Here is a 21,799-nt window from a genome sequence, read left to right on the forward strand (position 1 = left end):
CATTTGACGTTAGTTCTGCTTCATGTTCTGGATAATTAAATAAGCTGCGGGTTTGCGGACGAAAAAAAATAAAGCGGGGGCATACCTTCATTCACTATTTAATAAATTGAAGTAGCCCGTGAGGTTGCCAATGGATTGTAATTTCTCATCTGACCAGGACGTTTTGTCAAAATAGTTATTTGTAACAATAAAGTGAAAAGCGCAACAATGTTCCTTTCATTTCGTCTGTGTAAGCTCTCAGTCGTACAGGAATGGTCCATCGATGAAAAGGTTTCTTCAGCCGTCATCTGTACTTCTTTGAAGGTGTCGGACGTTTCGCGTCTTATCCTTCCCTTAACCGTAATGGTGGGGTGAGGTTCAATTTGGATCGGTCGTACTATAGACTGCTTAGGCAACATAGGCTTAGTTATGCTGATGAGGTGATACCAGGGCAAATTGGCCAATCAGGCCAGTCGTCAGTCAGGACAATAGAAGCAATAAGTGGCGCCGCAGGGATTAGTCCTCTGCTCCCCCCCCCCAACCTGAGAGCAGGGACCAATCATAGCAGAGTCCGGGCACCACCACGTCTGGACTGTAGGGATATACATAGGGCCGAAAGTACCAGTAAGACTTTAGTTTGCTGACGAAGCTTCTTGGATAAGAGGCGAAATGTCCGACACCTTCAAAGAAGTACAGATGACGGCTGAAGAAACCTTTTCATCGATGTTACGTTCACTTTACAGAGTATGACTGTAACTGTGCATAGTTCATAGCTAGGAATGCTGAAAAAACACTATCTGCCACAAAACCGCAAACAAAACCTCATGCTAAAAACGAAACAATAAACAACCACAAGTGATTACATTCACCGAGAAGACCAAAATAAAAGCTTTTATGGCATGGTGACACATGAAAGCACTCAAAATCCAACTGTTTCTGACCACATATCATCTCACAGGCACCACTGCGGTGAAACCAGTGAAACTCTGACTTTAAAGGACAACCGACGCCATCGGACAAGCTGTGTCCATAGTTTGAAAAATCACTTCAAATGACTTCTACTGAGCGCATTTGACAAAGATTCCACCGCGTACAGCTATATTTTACGTTTTAAGACTCGTGCTGAATATTCAGAAAGTTTTGTTTTTGAGTTGTTGACGATTCCTGACGTCACGTCATGGAGGGAACGCCCCTGACCGAGAAAGCGACACACAATGCATTTTGGGTACTTTGTTTGGTCTGGAAACTTCGTGTTCATCCGTGTTGATGGCGAAATTGAAAGGAAAACAGATAAATAATACGATGGTGAATCGTTGTGTGTCGCACAAAGACTACTATTTGATACTAGTTGACACAAATTCCCAGCAGACAAATCAGCCCATTTCCAATGGAGCTTGGGTGCCATCTTGTGCATTTTCTGGGACGCTACATTGGATTCCTGACGGTTCGAATTGATACGGGAGGACTTCTTTAATCGATTGCAAACATTTATGCTTTCCTCTTCAGAACTATTTGAATCATATTCATATGCAATTTGTTGATGCTGATACTAGTGCAGCGTGTTCGACCGGAAACAAATTCCTTGTGTGTTCTACATATGATTCTGATTCTGATAACTGGATGAGTAACAAGAAAGCATCTTCTTCGACTTCTCCAACTTGTGCGGAGGCATCGGTTATCCTTTAATGCTAACGTGAAAAATGAAGTGCAAAAAATGTGTGGTTGCATTAAAATGGCGACAAAAAAAACCGCTCCTGGCAGCACTGCAGTTGACCGGAAGCTCTCTGTTGTCCGAGCATATCTCTGCCATGCGGTGATACCTTATTAGTGCACTGCCTGACTGTGTTGATGAGCTCCTGGATGACCATGTCGATGCATTTCAGACACGGTTCTTTCAGCTTAATGACCTGCTTTTTCACTATGGCCTCAAACGCCAAGTCTGGGGTGAACAGGCCTGTCCTGAAGGACATACAGATGAAACAGACATGGAGCAGGAAGACAGGAGGTGCTCATGGAGGGACCACTTCACCAGAAAATAAGCCAAAGGAGCAAAACAGATCTAATTTGAAAAACGCCACAGCACAATGAGTCGTAACATGAAGAAGGTGAATGTTATCAGACTAACAAACAAAGGGGAGAGCGCTCAGACATAAGCAAACAGAAGGAGCTAAAGCTAAAGGGTTGTACAGTACAGTCTGTTTCCAGGCAGTTCCAACTTGCCTGACTCCGTGGATGTTTTTGATTGCGTAACTGATCTCCTTCCTCAGCTCCTTCTCATCAAACTCCATCTGAGACACAAAAAAAGGAATGTTTTAGGCTGCATGCTTGTTGCCATATGCTGGAGAAAAATGATCAGCCTTTTATCCATCAACTTCAGCCATGATCAGACATTACTACAGTGATACCTTGGCTTACGAACAAAATTGGTTCCCAGATAGAGTGTGTAAGGCGAAAAGTGTGTATCTCAAAATTTAATTTCCCATAGGAAACCATTAAAATGAGAATAATCCGTTCCCAGGTCCCAATAAAACATAATTTTCTACCTTATTATTTTCTAAGCCTTAAAACTACACAAAATATACCTTATTTTATGTATAATAAATGTGCTATGGTATTATAATTAAAGAAATAAACTGTACTGCATAATAAAGTCATTTTATTTACATTTGTGATGGTCGTTGATGTCTTGATGGAATGGAGTGGCCGGTTTCATAAGCATTTTTTTTGTACTTTTGACTTCAAGACGGCGCCGCGAGAGTGGCTGCCTTTACAGCAGCTCATGTATTTTGTTTTTCTACTTTCATTCCTTTCATCACTTTGCTGCTGTGAAATGTAAATTTCTCCACTGCGAGACTAATGAAAGGCAAATCCAAATTAAACACTTGATGAGGAACATAACATTCTTCTTTCACCATCTTGAGCAATGATCCCTTGTAGGTGCTTTCTCTGCTATAATTTTACCTTGTTCCTCATCAATTGTGTTCTGTTTAGCTGAGTTGATAGCTTTTTGCATCAAGTGTACAGATGGCTTGTGCGGGTTATTTGCGGAGCCTTATTGATGGGAATTTTAACCTTGCAGTCTACACTCTGCCTTTGAACTATCAAAGTTGAAACAAGTCCAAATTTCACTGTTTTCTATCCATTTTCTCACTCGCTCTGTCGTCTGTCTGTCTCTTTAATATTTAAACCACCTCTCTCCACTGCTGCGTTCTTGACCAATCATGTGGCTTTAACCGAAGACTAGGGGCGGGGAATAAAGGACAAAAAAAGCAGACAGCCATTTTCTTTTTGGAGAACGGCCTCACTCTCTCTGTCTGTCTGTAACCCCCCCCCCCCACACACACACACACACACACACCTCACTGCTGCGTTCTTGACCAATCACGTGGCTCTAACCAAAGACTGGGGGTGGGGAATAGAGGACAAAAATGAGCCGGCTGCCATTTTCTTGTTAGGAGAACGGGCTCGTTTGCGAACGACACATCACTCACCGTGTGTATCCGCGAAAAAATATTTGTATGCCAAGGTAAAATTGTCATACATTTAACGTTCGTAAACCGAAAAGTTCGTAAGCCAAGGGGGTTCGTAAACCGAGGTATCACTGTATTTTAATGAAAGTGAACACCGTAACTATAGTTACCTTCACCAGCTCAAAAGGAAAACGCTCATGAAAAATACGGTTGATCTTTGCTCCTCCAGATAAGTTGGAGGTATCCACCTGATCCCCCGAGCCTTCAATGCACTTCTCAAAGTCCACACCAAATTGCTGCACCATCCTGCAGGTGAAAAAGTGTAGTCGTTTTCAAACGTGTGTGTGTGTGTGTGTGTGCGAGATTTGGTGTGCGCACGTGCGAGCACTGACTGAAGCAAAGCCTTGGTTTTGCGTGTCGGATCATCAGGGCGAAAGTTTTTGTATTCCTCCACTTCTTTCTCTAGGGAGAGTAGCTGGCTTTGCAGCTTGCTGCGCAACCCTGGCAGAGTGTCGCGGATGTGGTTCGTCAGTTGCTGAAGGAAAGAAAAAACATTTAATGGACAACCGACGCCTTCAAACAAGTTGCGTCCATAATTTGTAAAATCACTTCAAATGACTTCTACTGAGCGTATTTGACTAAGATTCCACTGCATATAGCTATATTTTAAGACTCGCGCTGAATATTCAGGAAGTCTTGTTTTCAAGTTGGTGATGATTCCCTAAGTGACGTCACGGAGGGAACGCCCCTGACCGAGAAAGCGACACACAAGGCATTTTGGGTACTTTGGTCTGAAAACTTCGTGTTGATGGCGAAATTAGAAGGAAAACACATAAATAGCGCGATGGTGAATCGTTGCGTGTTGCACCAAGACTACTATTTGATACAAATTCCCAGCAGACAAATCAGCCCATTTCTAACGGAGCTTGGGCGCCATCTTCTGCATTTTCTGGGACGCTACATTGCTGTCATTGACGGCTCGAATTGATATAGTAGGACTTCTTTAATCGATTGCAAACATTTATGCTTTCCTCTTCAGAACTTTTTGAATTCTATTCATAACTGGATGAGTCACAAGAAAGCATCTTCTCCGAATCTGAAGCCATTGTTTTGATTCTAGAGCAAGGCAAAGACGTCCTGGCGTGACGTCACAAACAAGGGGGCGGGAACTTCTGAAACTGGCCATTTCCGCGTTCATTTTGAAGCAGTTTAACTTTAAGTCATTTTAATTGGTGTTTTTCATTTGACTAATAATATCAGCCTGCGTGTTTTGGGTATTTGAGATGCTCTAAAACGTTTTTCTGATGTCAGTTCAGAAACAAAAAAATGGTGTCGGTTGTCCTTTACGTTACTTCCCCATGAAGGGGCACCATTTGCTTTTTGTACAGCCGCCCCCACCTCATATTACTCCAGACCCATATAACTTAGGAATAAACTCTTTTTTTCTGATGATAGAAGAGAGTCTAAGATTTCTAACGCTGTATTGAATGTTTATGTAGTCCGAAAACTCAATATTCTGTGGGTCCTGGAATTCGAGTGACAATGACAAAAACCCTGGCACTGGAGTGGACACATTTTTTGCACACCGTCTGGCAGTGAATGAGTTAAGAAAAGTGTGTGGCTGACCTGATTCAGTGTTTTCTGCAGGTGTGGGGTCCCCATGCGCTCTGCAAAATGTCTGTATGCAGGATGAGACAAAAAGAACTTGCGCTCAGCAGCCAAAGCAGCACGGATATCTTTCTTCCCATCGATATCCTTCTGACTGCGATTCACCACCCCAATGTAACCTGGAGAGGATAAAGATGGAATATTTTACGAATGACAGTGAAGGACGCCCTGAGTCGGTGGTTCTTAAGCTTGTTGAAATGACTGAACCCTCAGTATTTTTTTTCTCTTTCTCTGCACCATAAAGAAGAGGCAGGAATAGCGTAAAAGTTTGTTGCATGTGTGTGTGTTTTCACCCCTGCGAAGTGGAAGCAGTTTGTTTTCCAGAATGTCTCGAGCATCGGTCCCTTCATCCATCAAGTCCAGCTTGGTAATCACGCCAATCGTCCGCAGACCTGAAGATAAATATGTCACAACCGAAAATGACACCCTTTATTATTATTTATTTCACACATTCAATAGAATTTTAAAAATAATAATAATCCATTTCATTTCTAAGCGCCTATCAAAACTCTCCAGGTCACTTTACAGTTACAGGATCAGTTATTCTGTGGGTGAGCAGCGGCAGCCACACGCACTAGCGTTCACTCATCCCGGAATAACTCAAAAAGATAGAAAGCTAGCTAGCTAGCTAATAGAATGCTAGATAGCTAGCTAATAGATAACCAGCCAACTAGATATCTAATGTTTCCTGACTCAAATAGCTAACTAGCTAGCTATAAGCAGCGGCAGCCACAGCGTTCATTCATCCTGGAATAACTCAAAAAGACAGAAAGCTAGCTAGCTAATAGAATGCTAGATAGTTAGCTAATAGATAGCCAGCCAACTAGATAGCTAATATGTTTCCTGACTCAAATAGCTAACTAGCTAGCTATATTGCTAATAGCTTGCTCTCTAGCTAGATAGCTAATAGCTAGCTAACTGATAGAAAGCTAATAATAATAATAATAATAATTTTAGACACCCTTCATTCATTGAATGGATCAGAGATGTTCAATCGGACACCGTGGACGAAGGCTCGGACCCAGAAAGATTGTTTTTTACTGCCGGCAGGAGACGTAGCCATTCATGACAGACGTCTGAATTCTGCAGCCCTCTGCCAAGCTATTTATTGAGAGTATATGCAAATTTAAGTGATACATTAATAAAACAGTTTTCTTGATTAGAATACCATGCCCCTGATACGATCGAAGATGTCTATTCCATGAACTGATAAATTTGTAACCTGGCTAATGAGCTCTTCCTGTGAAGGAGTTTCAAGTCGTAAATTACTCCGGTGATAAAGGAGTTTCCCAAGTCCTAAATTCTATCCAAGGCCAGATCTCCTAGATGAAGATGACAGTTTAACTTGCTGTGTCTGTTAAACTTTTAAAATACTATCAAAAACAACAAAGATATGTAGAGAAAATGGCCTAAAGAGAAGAAGCCAACAAAATTCAATCGTCCTACCCTGAGGATCGACCTCTTTGGCAATCTTGAGGGCATCAGAGTTGGCCAGGTCGGTATTTGCAGGAGTGACGGCCAGAATGAGGCAGCTCTCCTTGGTGATGAACTGAAGCAGCATGTCTCGAATCTGGTGTTCAATGTCCACTGGCTGGTCTCCAACGGCCACTTTTGTCATTCCCGGCAGGTCAATCAGGGTGAGGTTTAACACTGAGATGTATTGACAGAGGGGGGGAAGAAACCTGAAGAAGCAAGAATACGCCAACGTTTGTGTGTTTGATCTCTAAGTAGGTGTTTTCCTCACCATGGGGGGAGTAGACTCGAAGGTTGATTGGGATGGTTGAAATGCCCTTGTTGGATCCGGTAAGCCGGTCAGTTTCTGCTTCAATCTCCTGACGGACTTCATCAAAGTCCACAAATTTACGGCCTTTACAATGTAGGAACTCTGCATACTCTGCATGAAAACAGAGAACATGAAAATAAGATGCTGCTGAGAATGGAAAAGGGTGACTGAGAGCACCACTCCCGGAAGTAGTTAAAAATAAGACTAATTTTAAAGGACAACCGACACCATTTTTTTTTGTTTCCTAACTGACATCAGAAAAACGTTTTGTAGCATCTAAAAGAATCAAAGAATCAAAACAATGGCTTCAGATTCGGAGAAGATGCGCTCTTGTTACTCATCCAGTTATGAATATGATTCAAATAGTTCTGAAGAGGAAAGCATACATGTTTGCAATCGATTAAAGATGTCCTTCCGTATCAATTCGGTAAAATTATCGCAGAGAAAGCACGGCAACTTCACTTGGATATCGTCAAGAGCCAACCTGGACGTTCGTTATCCATTGATGATTTCAAGGCAAGCCACAGATGGTTCGAGAACTTTAAGCTTTCGTACAGGGATTCATAGTGTCATTCATTATGGTGAGGCAGCTAGTTTTGACAATGAGGCTGCCAAAGCTTACAAGGAATCAATTCTTAAGATGGTGGACGAAGAAGGCTATGTTCCTCATCAAGTGTTTAATGGTGATGAAACCAGCCACTCCATTCCATCAAGCCATCAACGACCATCACAAAGGTCAATAAAATGACTTTATTGTACAGTACAGTTTATTTCTTTAATTACAAAACCATAGCACATTTATTATACATAAAATAAGGGATAGTTTGTGTAGTTTTAACGCTTAGAAAATGAGAACGTTGAAATTTGTTTTACGGGGACCTGGGAACGGATTATTCTCATTTCAATGGTTTCCTATGGGAAATTAATTTTTGAGATACACACTTTTCGCCTGACACACTCTGTCTGGGAACCACTTAAGTTCGTAAGTCAAGGTCCCACTGTATCAAGCGCACCTGCAACGATGTTAACTCTGTTTTCATATATCGGACACATTTATTGTCCCATTAGTTTGACTCCAAAAGCGAAAAATGGAGATCTTTGTTTTGAGTGGCTACTTCAGACATCCTCCATTTGTGGTCGGAAGAGAAAAAAGACAACCTTTATTGGTCCAACAATGGGGACATTTTCAGGAACATGATGTCTATGATGTACATATTTCACTTGCCTGCTTTGTTGTTCACGAGTTGCAGAATGAGAGGACGACGGGTGACAATACCAGACCCTCGAGGCAAGAAATCTCTGCGAGAAAGAGAGACGAGTGATGTGAAACAAACACAATAATAACCTGAATATAACATATCAGCATGAGTATTAGCATGACATTTGTAGTACTCTGAAGATTTTTTTTGTTTCCTTAGAAATATTAAAAGTACTGCACGGCACATGTCCACATGACAGTAGGTGGTGTAACTGCAGCTTGACAGCACTTGCTATTTGCTATCTATTAGCTCGGGCTGGCTAGCTAGCCATCTAGATCAGGGGTGTCAAAGTCATTTTTGCTGCGGGCCACATTGTAGTGATGGTTTCCTCTCGAGGGCCGTTATGAATTTGGGGAACCTATTAGAATGTTTAAATCCCTTCAAATATTACATATAGAGCACACAGCAAATTAATGAATAACTCGTTTTCAAATCTGAAGTCAAGAATAATGACTTTTATTGTGGTTGACATCCAAAAATATGACATTTTGGCTCAGATTTTAGCAATCATCATGGAATTTAACAAGTTTGATTTGCTTTCGCGGGCCGAAAAAAATTATGTGGCGGGCCGGATTTGGCCCGCGGGCCCTGACTTTGACACCTGTGATCTAGATGGATAGCTAGCTATCTCACTAGCTGTCTATTCACTATCTTGCGTTTGCCTGCGACACACCACGATTCACCATCGCGTTATTTATGTAGTTTTCCTTCTAATTTCGCCATCAACACGGTGTTTTCAGATGAAAAAAGTACCCAAAATGCATTGTGTGTCGGTTTCTTGGTTACGGGCGTACCCTTCGTGACGTAAATGGATCAAAGTTTGACATTTAACTTTAATAACGTGTGAAAAAGACAAGGGAGGACAAATTTCTCTTTGCCTTTTTTTGCACATCCAGTATGAGTTCATCAGAATGGAAAATATCTGTTCAATACAATTGCGATTATTTCCAGGTCAACGATGACACATCACTCTCGGCAATGACAACGTGTTTGTCCTTATTAAAGGCACATTGATTTCACAGACAAAATACAGTACAAATATCATATCAAATGCAACAAGATGAAATATGAAAGAAACTATAACACAAATGTTAATCTCAATGAGAAGGTTTCTTCAGCCGTCACATGTGCTTCTTTGAAGGTGTCGGACGTTTCGCTTCTTATCCAAGGGGCTTCGTCAGTGAACTATTTTTTAATTAACAAATTCTCAAAAAAAGACTATCAACATTGCAGGGATAATACTAGTGGGCCTCAATCTGCAGTACATATGCACCTAAAAACTAGCAACCACTCATTTGACGACAATGAGGTTAAAATCTTAGCGAAATAAAATAGATGCTTTGAAAGGGGAGTTAAAAAAAGCTATTTTTATAAAACAGCAAAACCCTTCACTAAATCGCCATGGTGGGGTGAGGTTCAATTTGGATCTTTCGTACAACAGACTTCTTAGGCAACATAGACTTAGTTAAGCTGATGAGGTGATCCCAGAGCAAATGGGGCAATCGGGCCAGTCGTAGACCCCATACTCAGGCAGGACAATAGAAGTTATCAGTCAGGACAATAGAAGTAATCAGTGTAGCCCCAGGGAGTAGTCCTCTGCTCCCGCTAACCTGAGAGCAGGGACCAATCATAGCAGAGTCTGGCACCGCGACGTCCGACACCTTCAAAGAAGTACAGATGACGGCTGAAGAAACCTTTTCATCGATGGACCACTCCTGTACGACTGAGAGCTTACACAGATGTATTTTCTGGAATAACTGATTATTAATTGAATAATCGTTTTCAATAAATATGTTGTAATTTTTCTAAAATTTGTGTAATCCTGATTAAGATGACACTCATCATTTTTTTTTCCTTTTAAGAGAATCATTGATTCAATGATTGCCACTTCATAATTCCATTCTGCTGAGCTCATGCTCTACAATGTAAAATATACAACATAAACCGAAAATATAGATCATGCCTGCTACACAGCATCTTTTTAGCAAGTTAGCAGGTCTGATACACACACACACACACACATTCCTAATTCAATGGTTTTGTGAGGTCCGGATAACTCCAGATAAGGATTAAGGACCACCGTTGCTGATAAGTTTAGAGAAGAACTAGTGTTACATTTGAACACTAAATGTCACCCCATTTCCTACTTCAACTTCTTTAAAAACAAAGAAATAAAAAGTGGACTTGAAACTGAAATAACAGCAGGAGTGGGGTTTCTGAATGGGTACAATCAAAGTCCTCACCCCTGTAGTGAATTTGGTTAAAATATTGTTTCACTTTTTTGGTATGAACTTTTTCCTCTTGTTAACCACGCACACACAAACATAAACACACACACACACACACAGTGAGTAAGAAGTGTGTGTATCCAACTGAAATGAAAATACACACCACAAAATCATTTTGGGTGAATTTGTGAGGACCTCTCTGAAACTTTAAAAGATGCATATATAGACCCTCTAGAAGCCTTCGGAATGAAAAACTTGTGAGGACCGACCAAAATGTTCTCACTCGTCAAAAATGTCCTCACTATGTATAGTATAAAATGTTAGTGGTCCTCACAAGACTAGTCATACAAACACACACAAACAACCACTCACGCCCACTATTCCTGTTCTCCAATGCTGACGGAGCATTCAGGAAGTTACACAACAATCCCATCCTCTTTCCTTCGTATTTCCTATGAATTGCGAAAGTACCAAACCGCATTCTGTGACTGAAGTACAGTACGTGTTCCAAAGCAGAACTTTGAGAGAAAGTCAAATAATAATAATAATAATAATACATTACATTTTAAGCACCTTTCCAAGCTCTCAATGACACTTTACAGTCACAGACAAGCATAGGTACTACAGTATAATAAATAAAATATAAGCACAAATACATCGCAATCAATAAAATACAATTACAGTAAAGTCTCGTTATATTGATATTCTCTGGAGTCGGAAAAAAAAAATCGATATAACCAGACTATCGATATATCCGATCCTGCGGCATGTAAATTAGTAATAGAAGAATAGAAATAGTATCGTAATAAGCAGTACTATCGATATAACCGATATCGATATAATGAGACTTTTATATATATTTATTATACATAAAATAAGATATATTTTGTGTAGTTTTAAGGCTTAGAAATTTGTGTTTTATGGGGACCTAGGAACGGATTATGCTCATTTTAATGGTTTCCTATGAGAAATAATTTTTTGGGATACACACTTTTCGCCTTATGCACTCTGTCTGGGAACCAATTAAGTTCGTAAGCCAAGGTATCACTGTACTCTCGACAGTGCAGCTGGTGATATCACTGATGACCCCATACATCAGCGCATCAATGGCCCTTCTGTCTCCCCTAGAAACCGTTTAGGACACAGACAAAAGGGGAAAAGGAAGGCGTGGCCATCCAAGCCACATTATCCAACTCAACACTGACATTTTATGAAACATAAACCTGTCAGATATTCCGTTTCTGAGCTCGTATTAACAATAATTTCCTGAAGGACGTTGATCCGCCTCTTTTACCACGGAAGTTCTAACAGTTGCTTTTTTGTGATATGTCTGGCAGGGGGACCTAATTAAGATTCTATCAGTCTCACGCAAATCGCTCACAAATTCAGTAGCGCTCCGATCCTAAAACACTCCAACCGGTTGCACTCATTTCTGTTCATTAAATATATTTTCTCAGGAAACACAACACTCCGGGGCACAGGTGTCAAATTCAAACCGGAGCTAGAACAAGCCCAGAATATCATATTATGTTGGAGAGCTCCAGTATCAACGACAAATACATGTATCCATACAATTTGTTGCCTACTTGTGATAATGTGATCGTGTATTTGTATGGGTTCGGAGTCATAAAAGTGATCTCAGGAAACAGTCACTAAAATGAGACGTGTGACAGAAAAAGAGTTGGACAAGATTCTGACTTTATTCTCAGAATTCCGACTTTAAAGTGAGAATGCTGATTTTAAAGTGAGAATTCGGACTTTATTCTCACAATTCTGACTTTCAAGTGAGAATTCTGACTTTAAAGTAAGAATTCAGACTTTAAAGGACAACCGACGTCTCCAGACAAGTTGTGTCCATAATTTGTAAAATGGCTTCAAATGACTTCTACTGAACGTATTTTACAAAGATTCCACCGCATAAAGCTATATTTGACATTTTAAGACTGTGCTGAATATTCCGGAAGTCTTGTTTTTGACTTGGTGACGGGTCCGTATGTGACGTCACTGAAGGAACGCCCCTGACCGAAAAAAAAAAAGGACACATTGTAGCAGTCCTTCCATCACGTCAATGCATTTTGATGTGCTTGTTCGGTCTGAAAAAGTCATGTTGCACTAAAAACAGCCAGAAGAGGGCGTCCAAGCTCCATATAAGACATTTATCAGCCTGTGGAAACGGGCTGATTCGTTCCTCAACGGAGCTTGGTGGCCATGTTCTTGCCTCTTTTTGGGTGAGACATTTCCCGCCAATGTTGCCTCACAATGGCAGGGAATAAATTCTTTCATTGATTGCAAACATGTATGCTTTCCTCTTCAGAACTATTTGAATCATATTCATAACCGGATGTGTAACATATTCTCCGAATGTCAGCTTGCGTGTTTTGGGTATTTTAGATGCTATAAAACGTTTTTAAGTCAGAATTCTGAGAATAAAGTCAGAATTCTCACTTTTAAGTCAGAATTCTGAGAATAGTGTCAGAATTCTGACTTGAAAATCAGAATTCTGAGAGTAAAGTCAGAATGTTGCCAACCATATTTTTTCTACAGTGGCCCTAATCCTCTTCCGTAGTAAATAGTGTATATACATTTATCACTTTTAAAGTCAGACATTAACCTGAGCTACGTACTGCTTGGCCAATAAAACTTTACAGCCTTAGCGGAGTGTTCTTAAGGAGGTTAATGTTTGACAGCATTTCTGGAGTTTAGCAATCACTCAAAAAATATCTATTGTCTGGTGTTAATAAGCGCGTTTACGTGTAAATTTGTGGTTTGTTTTGGCGAATGAAACAGTTGCCATTTTGCTTCCATCACAACAAGAATGAACTAGCGTAAAATGCGTATCATTTACGGTGAATAGCTCATCTTCTTAGAAAGCCAAGAAACCTCAGATAAAAGCGCCTTGTTGGCGATTTTTACACGAGATGCAAGAAGATTGAGAAACTTGACCAATTTCGCTTGAAAAACGTCACATGAGAAGTTCACAACAACAGTCCAACCTGCCAACGAAATTTTCCAAAACGGAGCTCTTCCCCGCGCTCTGGCCGCCGACGACCGCTATTTGGGGAAGCTCCAAGTTGCAACTCTGGCCGATGGAGCTGAAAGCGTCTTGAAGTTTGTTGATGAGGGGAATGAGGTCTTCCATTCCACGGTTCCCCATGGTGGCACCTCGATCCGCTTCAGCGGGTTCCAAGTGCTTCTCTACACTGTCAAAAAAGAAGAAGGCCGATGCGTCGTTTATCGAAAAGTTCCAGATGTAATAGCGCGGTCAGTCAACTAGTTAGGATTTATTTGTTCCCCTCTACTAAAAGGAGGGGGTCATACACGTTGGCACGGCTAGGATTCAATAAAATAGCAGGCAGACTTAATGGCGATGTACCGAAGCCACTAACTTCTGTCATTATCCGGTCAGGCGACACGAGCACAGATACACGCACGCGCACACACACACACACGCACGCACGCACACGCGTACGGCACACTAGTGATGTGTCATTCGCGAACGAGTTCGTTCTTAAAGCAAGATCTCTGAAATGAACGAAGAGAGCCGGTTACTATAAGGAGCCGGAAATTAGAGCCGATATTTTTGTCCTCTATTCCCCGCCCCCGGTCTTTGGTTAAAGCTGCACGTGATTTTTACGAGTTGGTATGATATCAATATTAATATGAAAAGCAAATTAGTGACAGCTGATCATTAGACCAGAGTAACGACGGGGAAAGTGAAAGTTAGTGGATGCTTTCTGTACACATATAAATCAAGCCATATACATAAAAATATTTGATATAGTGTATTATTCACCTGAGTAATTCGTTTTTCACGTAATTTTACGTGATTTTTGGTAGTTAATTTAAGCAACAACAAAAAAAAAAAACAAACCGAGAAGCCAAAATGGAGCCAAAAAGCCGATCTTTTTAGTGAGCCGAGACAAAAGAACCGGCTCTCTGAAAAGAGCCGGAATTCCCATCACACACACTCGCAAACACGCCCCCATGCACACACAATGCAGTCTCAACCCAGCCCTAAATCCCACCCCTGGAAGCACGCACCTCTCTCATTGGTCCTTGGATACGTCCATCAAAACCGACATAACATTTCAAGTTGCGTTCTAATAGCAATAGTAATTAGTAAAATTCGAAATGTCAGACGCTTAAAAATGAAATGTATTATTATTATTATTATTATTATTATTATTATTATTATTATTATTATTATCTCTAGCTGGCTAGCTAGCTATCTGGCTGGCTATCTATGTATGTATACACTATCTAGCGGGCTGGCTGCCTAGCTATGTATCTGTTGGCTATCGATTGGCTAGCTAGCTAGCTTTCTATCTGTTTGAGTTACTTTCGGCAGCAGCCGCTGCTCACCCACAGAAAAAAACATATCCAGTGACTGTAAAGTGACCTTGAGAGTTTTGAAAAGCGCTTATAAATGAAATGTATTATTATTATATTATAAAAAAATGTAGCACTAGGTAGCCATTAATCTGTAGAGGATGACGTAGACTGAGTAAAAGGAAAGACGTCACACAAGCATTCAACATTCGATCAAATTTCTTAAAAGTTCTTCACAGTTCAGCCACTAGAGAGCGGAAAAAGACCTCACAATGAATAAGAGAGGAGTAATAAAGAGAATTCTCGACCACGTACTAGAGTGTAAAACAAAAGTTTTGTGGCGATTATAAACAAAATAAATGTATTATCGCATCATATAATAATCATAATAATAATAATAAATACTATTTTTTTCAAAACTCTAAAGGACACTTTACAGTCACGGGATAAGACCTTTTTTTGTGCGGTTGAGCACCGGGAGCCATTCGCGCTAGCGTTCACTCTACCCGGAAGTAACACAGCAGCAAAGTTATGAAAGGAAGAAGAAAGGAAAAGAAGAACGAGAAAAACAAAATATAGGAGCTGCTGGAAAGGCAGCCACTCTCGCGGCGGAGTCACCGAATGAAAGCCAGGCCGTTGTCCGATAGCTAATAGCTATCTATTCGCTAGCTAATAGCTATCTATTCGCTGGCTAATAGCGATTTATTCAGTTGAAGTTGCACAGTTGTCATTTTCCTCGATGCTCGTGTTAACCAAACGACTGACTTGAGTTTGTTCTTTGGGTCCGATAAAGCATCATGAGTCAAACGTGCAGATATTTAGCTTACCTTTTAAATTATCCTGTTTGAAGCCATCAATGTGTATTTCTTACTTCACTGCAACAGCTGAAAGGTCTCATACTTGAGTCAAAGATAGCTTGTCAACAGATCAATAAATCAATAAAAGATAGCATGTCAACAGATCAATAAATACATTATAGGTCATCAAATTCTCTCAATTTTATTGATATAAACACAATACCTTCGCCCCTGTCCCCATATACACAAATATTTCAGCAAAATATATAATCTCATTCATAAAATGTCACTCTCAAAAGTTGGGCTTTTTTTTACACTCTAGCATATTATAGGTAACATCCAAGTTACGACCGGCCCGAGTTACGACCACCCGTACTTACGACCGCCATACCCTTTCTTTTTTTTTTATTCTACATCTGGCAACGCAACGTGCAAGCAGCCGGTAATGCAAACTACAATTTTGTTCAGCTAGCATGTCACACACTCGCACAGCAATCTACTGCGTGACTACACTCAGTATCTGCACTGTATAACTACTGTATTGTCTCGGCGACATCTCCAGTAGTACTGTACACTACTTTTTTCCTTCTTAAGTCCGCCTGAGTCCGAGCATGTGTGTGGCCGTTAGCAGGAGAGCAATTTGACATTACAGGTACAGGTAAAATAGTAGTAAAAATCGATAACACAAAATATAAAATGATAAAAATGACACTAAAAGTTATCAAATTTATAAATGAACTGTAAACAGTTTGGTCTATAATAGTATTCAATATAAAACGTTGCTTAACAACAACAGAATGACATCATGTATTATACTGTCGTGTAATAATAATAATAATAAAAAAATAATAATAATAATAATAATACATTTAATTTCAAAGCACCTTTCAAAACTCTCAAAGACACTTTACAGTCACGGGATAAGAATTTATTTTTATTTATTTTTTTGACATGTAAACGTCATGTTGGCCATTTTGAATGGATTTCGATTTACGACCGTTTGACTTACGACCATTTTGTCAGAACAGAACCCGGTCGTAACTCGGATGTTATCTGTATGTCTTATACATTTTCCAATGAAGCATTTACAGTATGGGTACCGGTAACTGGGTATTACGTCCCATGTCTATCGTGTGACAACAAACAGTACACAACATTATCTCCCACGTGGTGCTATACAAAAAAATAAAAGTGAATTTGCAGCTTAAGGAAGGGCAGGATGGGTTGGTGTGTGGTGCTCGAGTCCACTTTGGCATGTTTACGACCGAGGTAGAACCTGGGCAATGGTGTCCCGGGCACTTTGACTGAGCCTCTCAGGGAATTTCACCTCATACTCCACAATCAGGTCACCTCGACGATCAGGGCGCTTGGGATACGGTAACCCCTCACCGCTGATGCGTCTCTTCATCCCGGGCTGCACCACATCTGTTGATGTCACTGTGACGACTCGGCCTTCCAGTGTCGGTGCGTTGACCGTGCAGCCACATAAAGCCTGAAGGCAAAAGGAATATCCAAGTGAGTTACACGTCAAGAAAAAGCATTCCTGGTTTGAGTGTTTCCAGCACATCGGATTGGTACAGTGATCCCTTGGCTTACGAACTTAATTGGTTGCCAGATAGAGTGTGAAAGGCGAAAAGTGTGTATCCCAAAAATTAATTTCCCATAGGAAACCATTAAAATGAGAATAATCCGTTCCCAGGTCCGCATAAAACATAATTTTCTACTTTCTAATTTTCTCCAGACAGTGTGTAAGGCGAAAAGTGTGAATCCGAAAAATTAAGTTCCCATAGGAAACCATTAAAATTAGAATAATCCATTCCCAGGTCCCCATAAAACATAATTTTCTACTTTCTAATTTTCTAAGCCTTAAAACTACACAAAATATACATTATGTTATGCATAATATATGTGCTATGGTATTATAATTAAAGAAATAAACTGTACTGTATAATAAAGTCATTTTTATGACCTTTGTGATGGTCGTTGATGGCTTGATGGAATGGAGTGGCCGGTTTCATCAGCATTAAACACTTGATGAGGAACGTAGCCTTCTTTCACTGTCTTGGGGAATGATCCCTTGTAGGTGCTTTCTCTGCCATCATTTTATCTAGTTCCTCATCAATTGTGTTCTGTTTAGCTGGGTTGAATGCTTTTTGCATTGAGTGTTCAGACGGCTTGTGCAGTTTTTTTGTGGAGCCTGATTGATGGGAATTTTAACCTTGCAGTCTACACTGTGCCTTTGAACTATCAAAGTTGAAACGAGTCCAAATTTCACTGTTTTTTATCCATTTTCTCACTCTGTCGTCTGCCAGTCTCTTTAATGTTTACACCACCTCCCTCCTCTACCACGGATATCGACCAATCACATGTGGCTTTAACCGAAGACTGGGGGTGGGAAAAGAGGACAAAAACAGTCGGCTGCCATCTTCCTGTCTGGAGAACGGGCTCGTTCGCGATCGACACATCGCTCATTGTGGCGCTTTGTGTGTATTCCGAAAAATAGTTCGTATGCCAAGGTAAAATTTTCATAAATTTAACGTTCGTAAACCGAAAAGTTTGTAAGCCAAGGAGTTCGTAAACCGAGGTATCACTGTATAGCGATTTTGAACTTACATCTCTTAGTGAAATCTTGGCCGTGTAAACAATATCAGAGTTGTCACGCTTGAACAAAGCATGCGGTTTGTCTTTTAACACAAAGACCACATCGGCAGGAATGTTCGTTGGGGTTTCATCCCCCTCCTTGGGAAATGTGATTTTCGTGCCTTCCTTCCATCCCTTCTTGATCTGCACCTCCAGGATTTTCTCTTCTCTTCTCAGCGTTCGACCGTCAGGATTCACCCTTTTGCGAGAAATCTTCATTTTCTTTGTGCAACCTGACAGCACTTCTTCCAAGGTTACCCGCAGCTCATGCACCAAAGGGGGATCTTGTTGTTTCTTCACAACACTACTGTGACCGCCAAAACCTCCTAAACCAGAGCTGAAGGAGCGGGGGAAGGCGCCGCCACCCATTCCAAAGCGAGAAAAGGCATCGTCAGTGTCCATGTCCTCATCCATCCCGCCATTGCGGCCACCGAAGAATTGTTCAAAAGGATTTCGTCCTCCGAAAAACTCTGAAAAGATGACGTGTGGGTCACCCTGAAAGGTGTAGCTGAAGTTGCCTGGACCACCTCCACCACCTGAGGGACCGCCTCCTTTCAGACCTAGTTTAAGTAGTGCGGGAAAGGGGAGACAAACGGACATGAATGGAAAAATTATAATCTGCCACTGAAAAAAAAGTCGTTTTGTGCTACCTAACGAGAAAGCGACACACAATGCATTTTGGATACTTTGTTTGGTCGGAAAACATCATGTTGATCTGTGTAGATGATGAATTTGGAAGGAAAACTACATAAATAACGCAATGGTGAATCGTGTGTCGCAGCCAACACGCATGAAGATGGTGTAAGTTGACACAAATTCCCAGGAGACAAATCAGCCGCGACATTGGAGTCCAGACGGCTCGAATTTATACGGAATGACTTCTTGAATCGATTCCAAACATTTATGCTTTCCTCTTTTGAAGTATTTGAATCATATTCATAACTGGATGAGCAACAAGAAAGCATCATCTCCGAATCTGAAGCCATTGTTTTGATTCTCGAGCAAGGCAAAGCGTCTTGGCGTAACGTCACGAACAAGGGGGCGGGACCTTCTGAAACTTTCTGAGGTCATTTTGAAGTAGTTTTGGGACACTTTAAGTCATTTTTCTTGATGTTTTTCATTTGACTAAAAATATCAACCTGCGTGTTTTGTGTATTTTCAATGCTATAAAACGTTTTTCTGGTGTCAATTAGGAAACAAAAAAAATGGTGTCGGTTGTCCTTTAAATTAATTATTGTCACCAACTCCAAAACAAGACTTCCTGAATATTCAGCGTGAGTCTTAAAACGTAAAATATAGCTATATGCGGTGGAATCTTTGTAAAATACGCTCAGTACAAGTCATTTGAATTGATTTTACACATTATGGACACAACTTGTCCGGCGACGTCGGTTGTCCTTGGAAAAAAAAAAAAAAAAAGAAACCAAGGAGCCATTTGGGAGCCAAAAGAGTCGGATCTTTTTAGTGAGCCAAGCCCAAACAACCGGCTCTCTGAAAAGAGCCGGAATTCACATCACTAGTGACTAGCAGCTGAATCGTTGCTTTTATTTACCAGGCCAAACAAAAAGTTTGACGTCTATATTAAGTCGAGTGTGCTCTGTTAGGAACGCCTTGTATTTGACAGGCGTACAAAACGAACGACGTCTGTGTGCTGCCACTACCAAAAACCAAAAAAGTGCCTCACCAAAACAATTACAGCGTCGCTATTTCAAATAAACATTGAAATGAAGATGTTACCTTCTTCCCCAAAGCGGTCGTAAATATCCTTTTTCTTTGGATCGCTCAGAACATCGTAAGCTTCGGCGATTTCCTTAAATTTATCCTCGGCTCCCGGAGACTTGTTCTTGTCAGGGTGGTAACGAAGAGCTTGCTTACGATAAGCTTTCTTGATGTCGTCCTCGCAGGCGTCTTTTTTAATTCCCAAAATGTCGTAGTAGTCTTTCCCCATTCTGCCCGCCCAACCGGCAGTCAGTCAGTCGTTTGAATGCAAAACTGTCGAAAGAGCCTTGACTCCTCGTTCAATGTTCGCTTTCAAATCTGCGACACGCCCGAGACAGCGTGAATATAAACCTTGTGGAAACTTCCAGAGATTTCCATAACAAGCGAGCACAAGCTCCGCTTTGCCAAGTCCAGCGACTGAAATAAAACACGCCCCACTCACGTCAATCGGTGACGCCTTCAAGTACAGTCAGAAATATTCCCGTACAGTAAAGCTCCATCCCTTTTTAGTCTGTCCATCAAGCAAACTATTTTTAAAGGACAACCGACACCTGCGGACAAGTTGTGCCCATATTTTATAAAATCACTTCAAATGACTTCTACTGAGCGTATTTTACAAAGATTCCGCCGCATATAGCTATTTTACGTTTTAAGACTGGCGCTGACTATTCAGGAAGTCTTGTTTTCGAGTTGATTATGATGATCCCTGAAGTGACGTCACATTTGGAACGCCCCTGACCGAGAAAGCAACACACAATGCATTTTGGGTACTTTGTTTGGTCTGAAAACATCGTGTTGATGGCGAAATTAGAAGGAAAACTACATAAATAACGCGATGGTGAATCGTTGTGTGTCGCAGCCAATTGCGTTAACACACATAAAGTATGTGTACATTTACACAAATTTCCAGCAGTCAAATCAGCCATTTCTAATAGAGAGAGTTGTACGCTATCTCGTGCAATTTCTGGGCGCTACATTGGCGTCCAGACGGCTCGAATTGATACGGAAGGACTTCTTTAATCGATTGCAAACATTTATGCTTTCCTCTTCAGAAATATTTGAATCATATTCATAACTGGATGAGTAACAAGAACACCTCTTCTCAGAATCTGAACTGTCTGAAGTCATTGTTTTGATTCTGGAACAAGGCGAGACGTCCTTATGTGACGTCACGAACTGGGGGCGGGACTTTCTGAAAAAGTTCCGAGCTCATTTTGTGGCAGTTTTGGGACACTTTAAGTCATTTTATTGGTGTTTTGCATGTGACTAAAAATATCAGCCTGCGTGTTTTGGGTATTTTAGATGCTATCAAACGTTTTTCTGATGTGGGTTAGGTAACAAAAAATGGTGTCTGTTGTCCTTGAAAGCAGCGCGTGGTACTTCTTGTTGAACAGCCAACACAAAACATGAATTAAAAAGGCGACAAAAAGACAGATAAGCGTCAGTCCAGAGCGGCTCTTTCCCAACCAAACGTCAAAGTAAAGTGCTGACTGAACATTTTTCAGTAAGGCGTGGCCCAGACTTGCACACGAGTGAGGTATCTAAATACGTAGTGGTTACTCAAGTTATGAAACGAGAAAGTCCGGTGATTCATCGATGTTTTTTTTTTAATGCGAGAGAGAAAGTAAATGAACATAAAATGAAGGGCTGTCTTTCCACTTTTTCTACTTTCACTCCTTTCATCACTTTGCTGCTGTGAAATGTACATTTCTCTAATAAGAGATTAATATAGGCAAATCCAATTCAAACCCCACCTATTTAAAATGGCATATTCTGTGTAGCTCTATCTCTTGTTTCTATTTATAATTGTATTTTATTTATTGTGTTCTATTTATAATTGTATTTTATTTATTATTGTATCTATGCTTGTCTGTGACTGTAAAGTGTTATTGAGAGCTTTGAGAGGCGCTTGAAATAAAATGTCTTA

General features: G+C 40.7%; 2 protein-coding genes across 10 annotated transcripts in view; both read right to left on the bottom strand.

Annotated features, from left to right (window-relative positions):
- LOC148892988 (dynamin-2-like) overlaps positions 1–15,562 on the bottom strand; it is a 27,170-nt gene extending 11,608 nt beyond the window's left edge. For 2 of the 9 annotated variants that reach the window (XM_089007100.1, XM_089007097.1), the window contains exons 1-10: positions 13,381–13,815; positions 8,126–8,199; positions 6,862–7,011; positions 6,564–6,767; positions 5,411–5,509; positions 5,076–5,236; positions 3,842–3,984; positions 3,620–3,755; positions 2,200–2,267; positions 1,800–1,938 (exon numbers count right to left, since the gene is read on the bottom strand). In XM_089007100.1, the coding sequence (XP_088863226.1) occupies positions 1,800–1,938; positions 2,200–2,267; positions 3,620–3,755; positions 3,842–3,984; positions 5,076–5,236; positions 5,411–5,509; positions 6,564–6,767; positions 6,862–7,011; positions 8,126–8,199; positions 13,381–13,541 (1,335 nt within the window). In that variant the 5' untranslated portion in view covers positions 13,542–13,815. Of the gene's footprint in view, positions 1–1,799; positions 1,939–2,199; positions 2,268–3,619; positions 3,756–3,841; positions 3,985–5,075; positions 5,237–5,410; positions 5,510–6,563; positions 6,768–6,861; positions 7,012–8,125; positions 8,200–13,380; positions 13,817–15,543 lie in introns of those variants that run through there. The other 7 variants (XM_089007099.1, XM_089007095.1, XM_089007094.1 and 4 more) reach the window with 6 other exon arrangements.
- Positions 15,563–16,473: 911 nt separating this feature from the next.
- dnajb1b (DnaJ heat shock protein family (Hsp40) member B1b) lies at positions 16,474–20,275 on the bottom strand. The gene is made up of 3 exons (XM_089007102.1): positions 19,891–20,275; positions 18,127–18,713; positions 16,474–17,005 (listed from the first exon to the last, which is right to left on the bottom strand). The coding sequence occupies exons 1-3, from the start codon at positions 20,099–20,101 to the stop codon at positions 16,772–16,774; spliced, it is 1,032 nt and encodes a 343-aa protein (XP_088863228.1). The 5' UTR covers positions 20,102–20,275; the 3' UTR covers positions 16,474–16,771.
- Positions 20,276–21,799: the final 1,524 nt, after the last annotated feature.

This window comes from Hippocampus bargibanti, linkage group LG10 (assembly GCF_051943395.1).
Source record: "Hippocampus bargibanti isolate YZ-2025 linkage group LG10, ASM5194339v1, whole genome shotgun sequence".
Lineage (NCBI taxonomy): Eukaryota > Metazoa > Chordata > Actinopteri > Syngnathiformes > Syngnathidae > Hippocampus > Hippocampus bargibanti.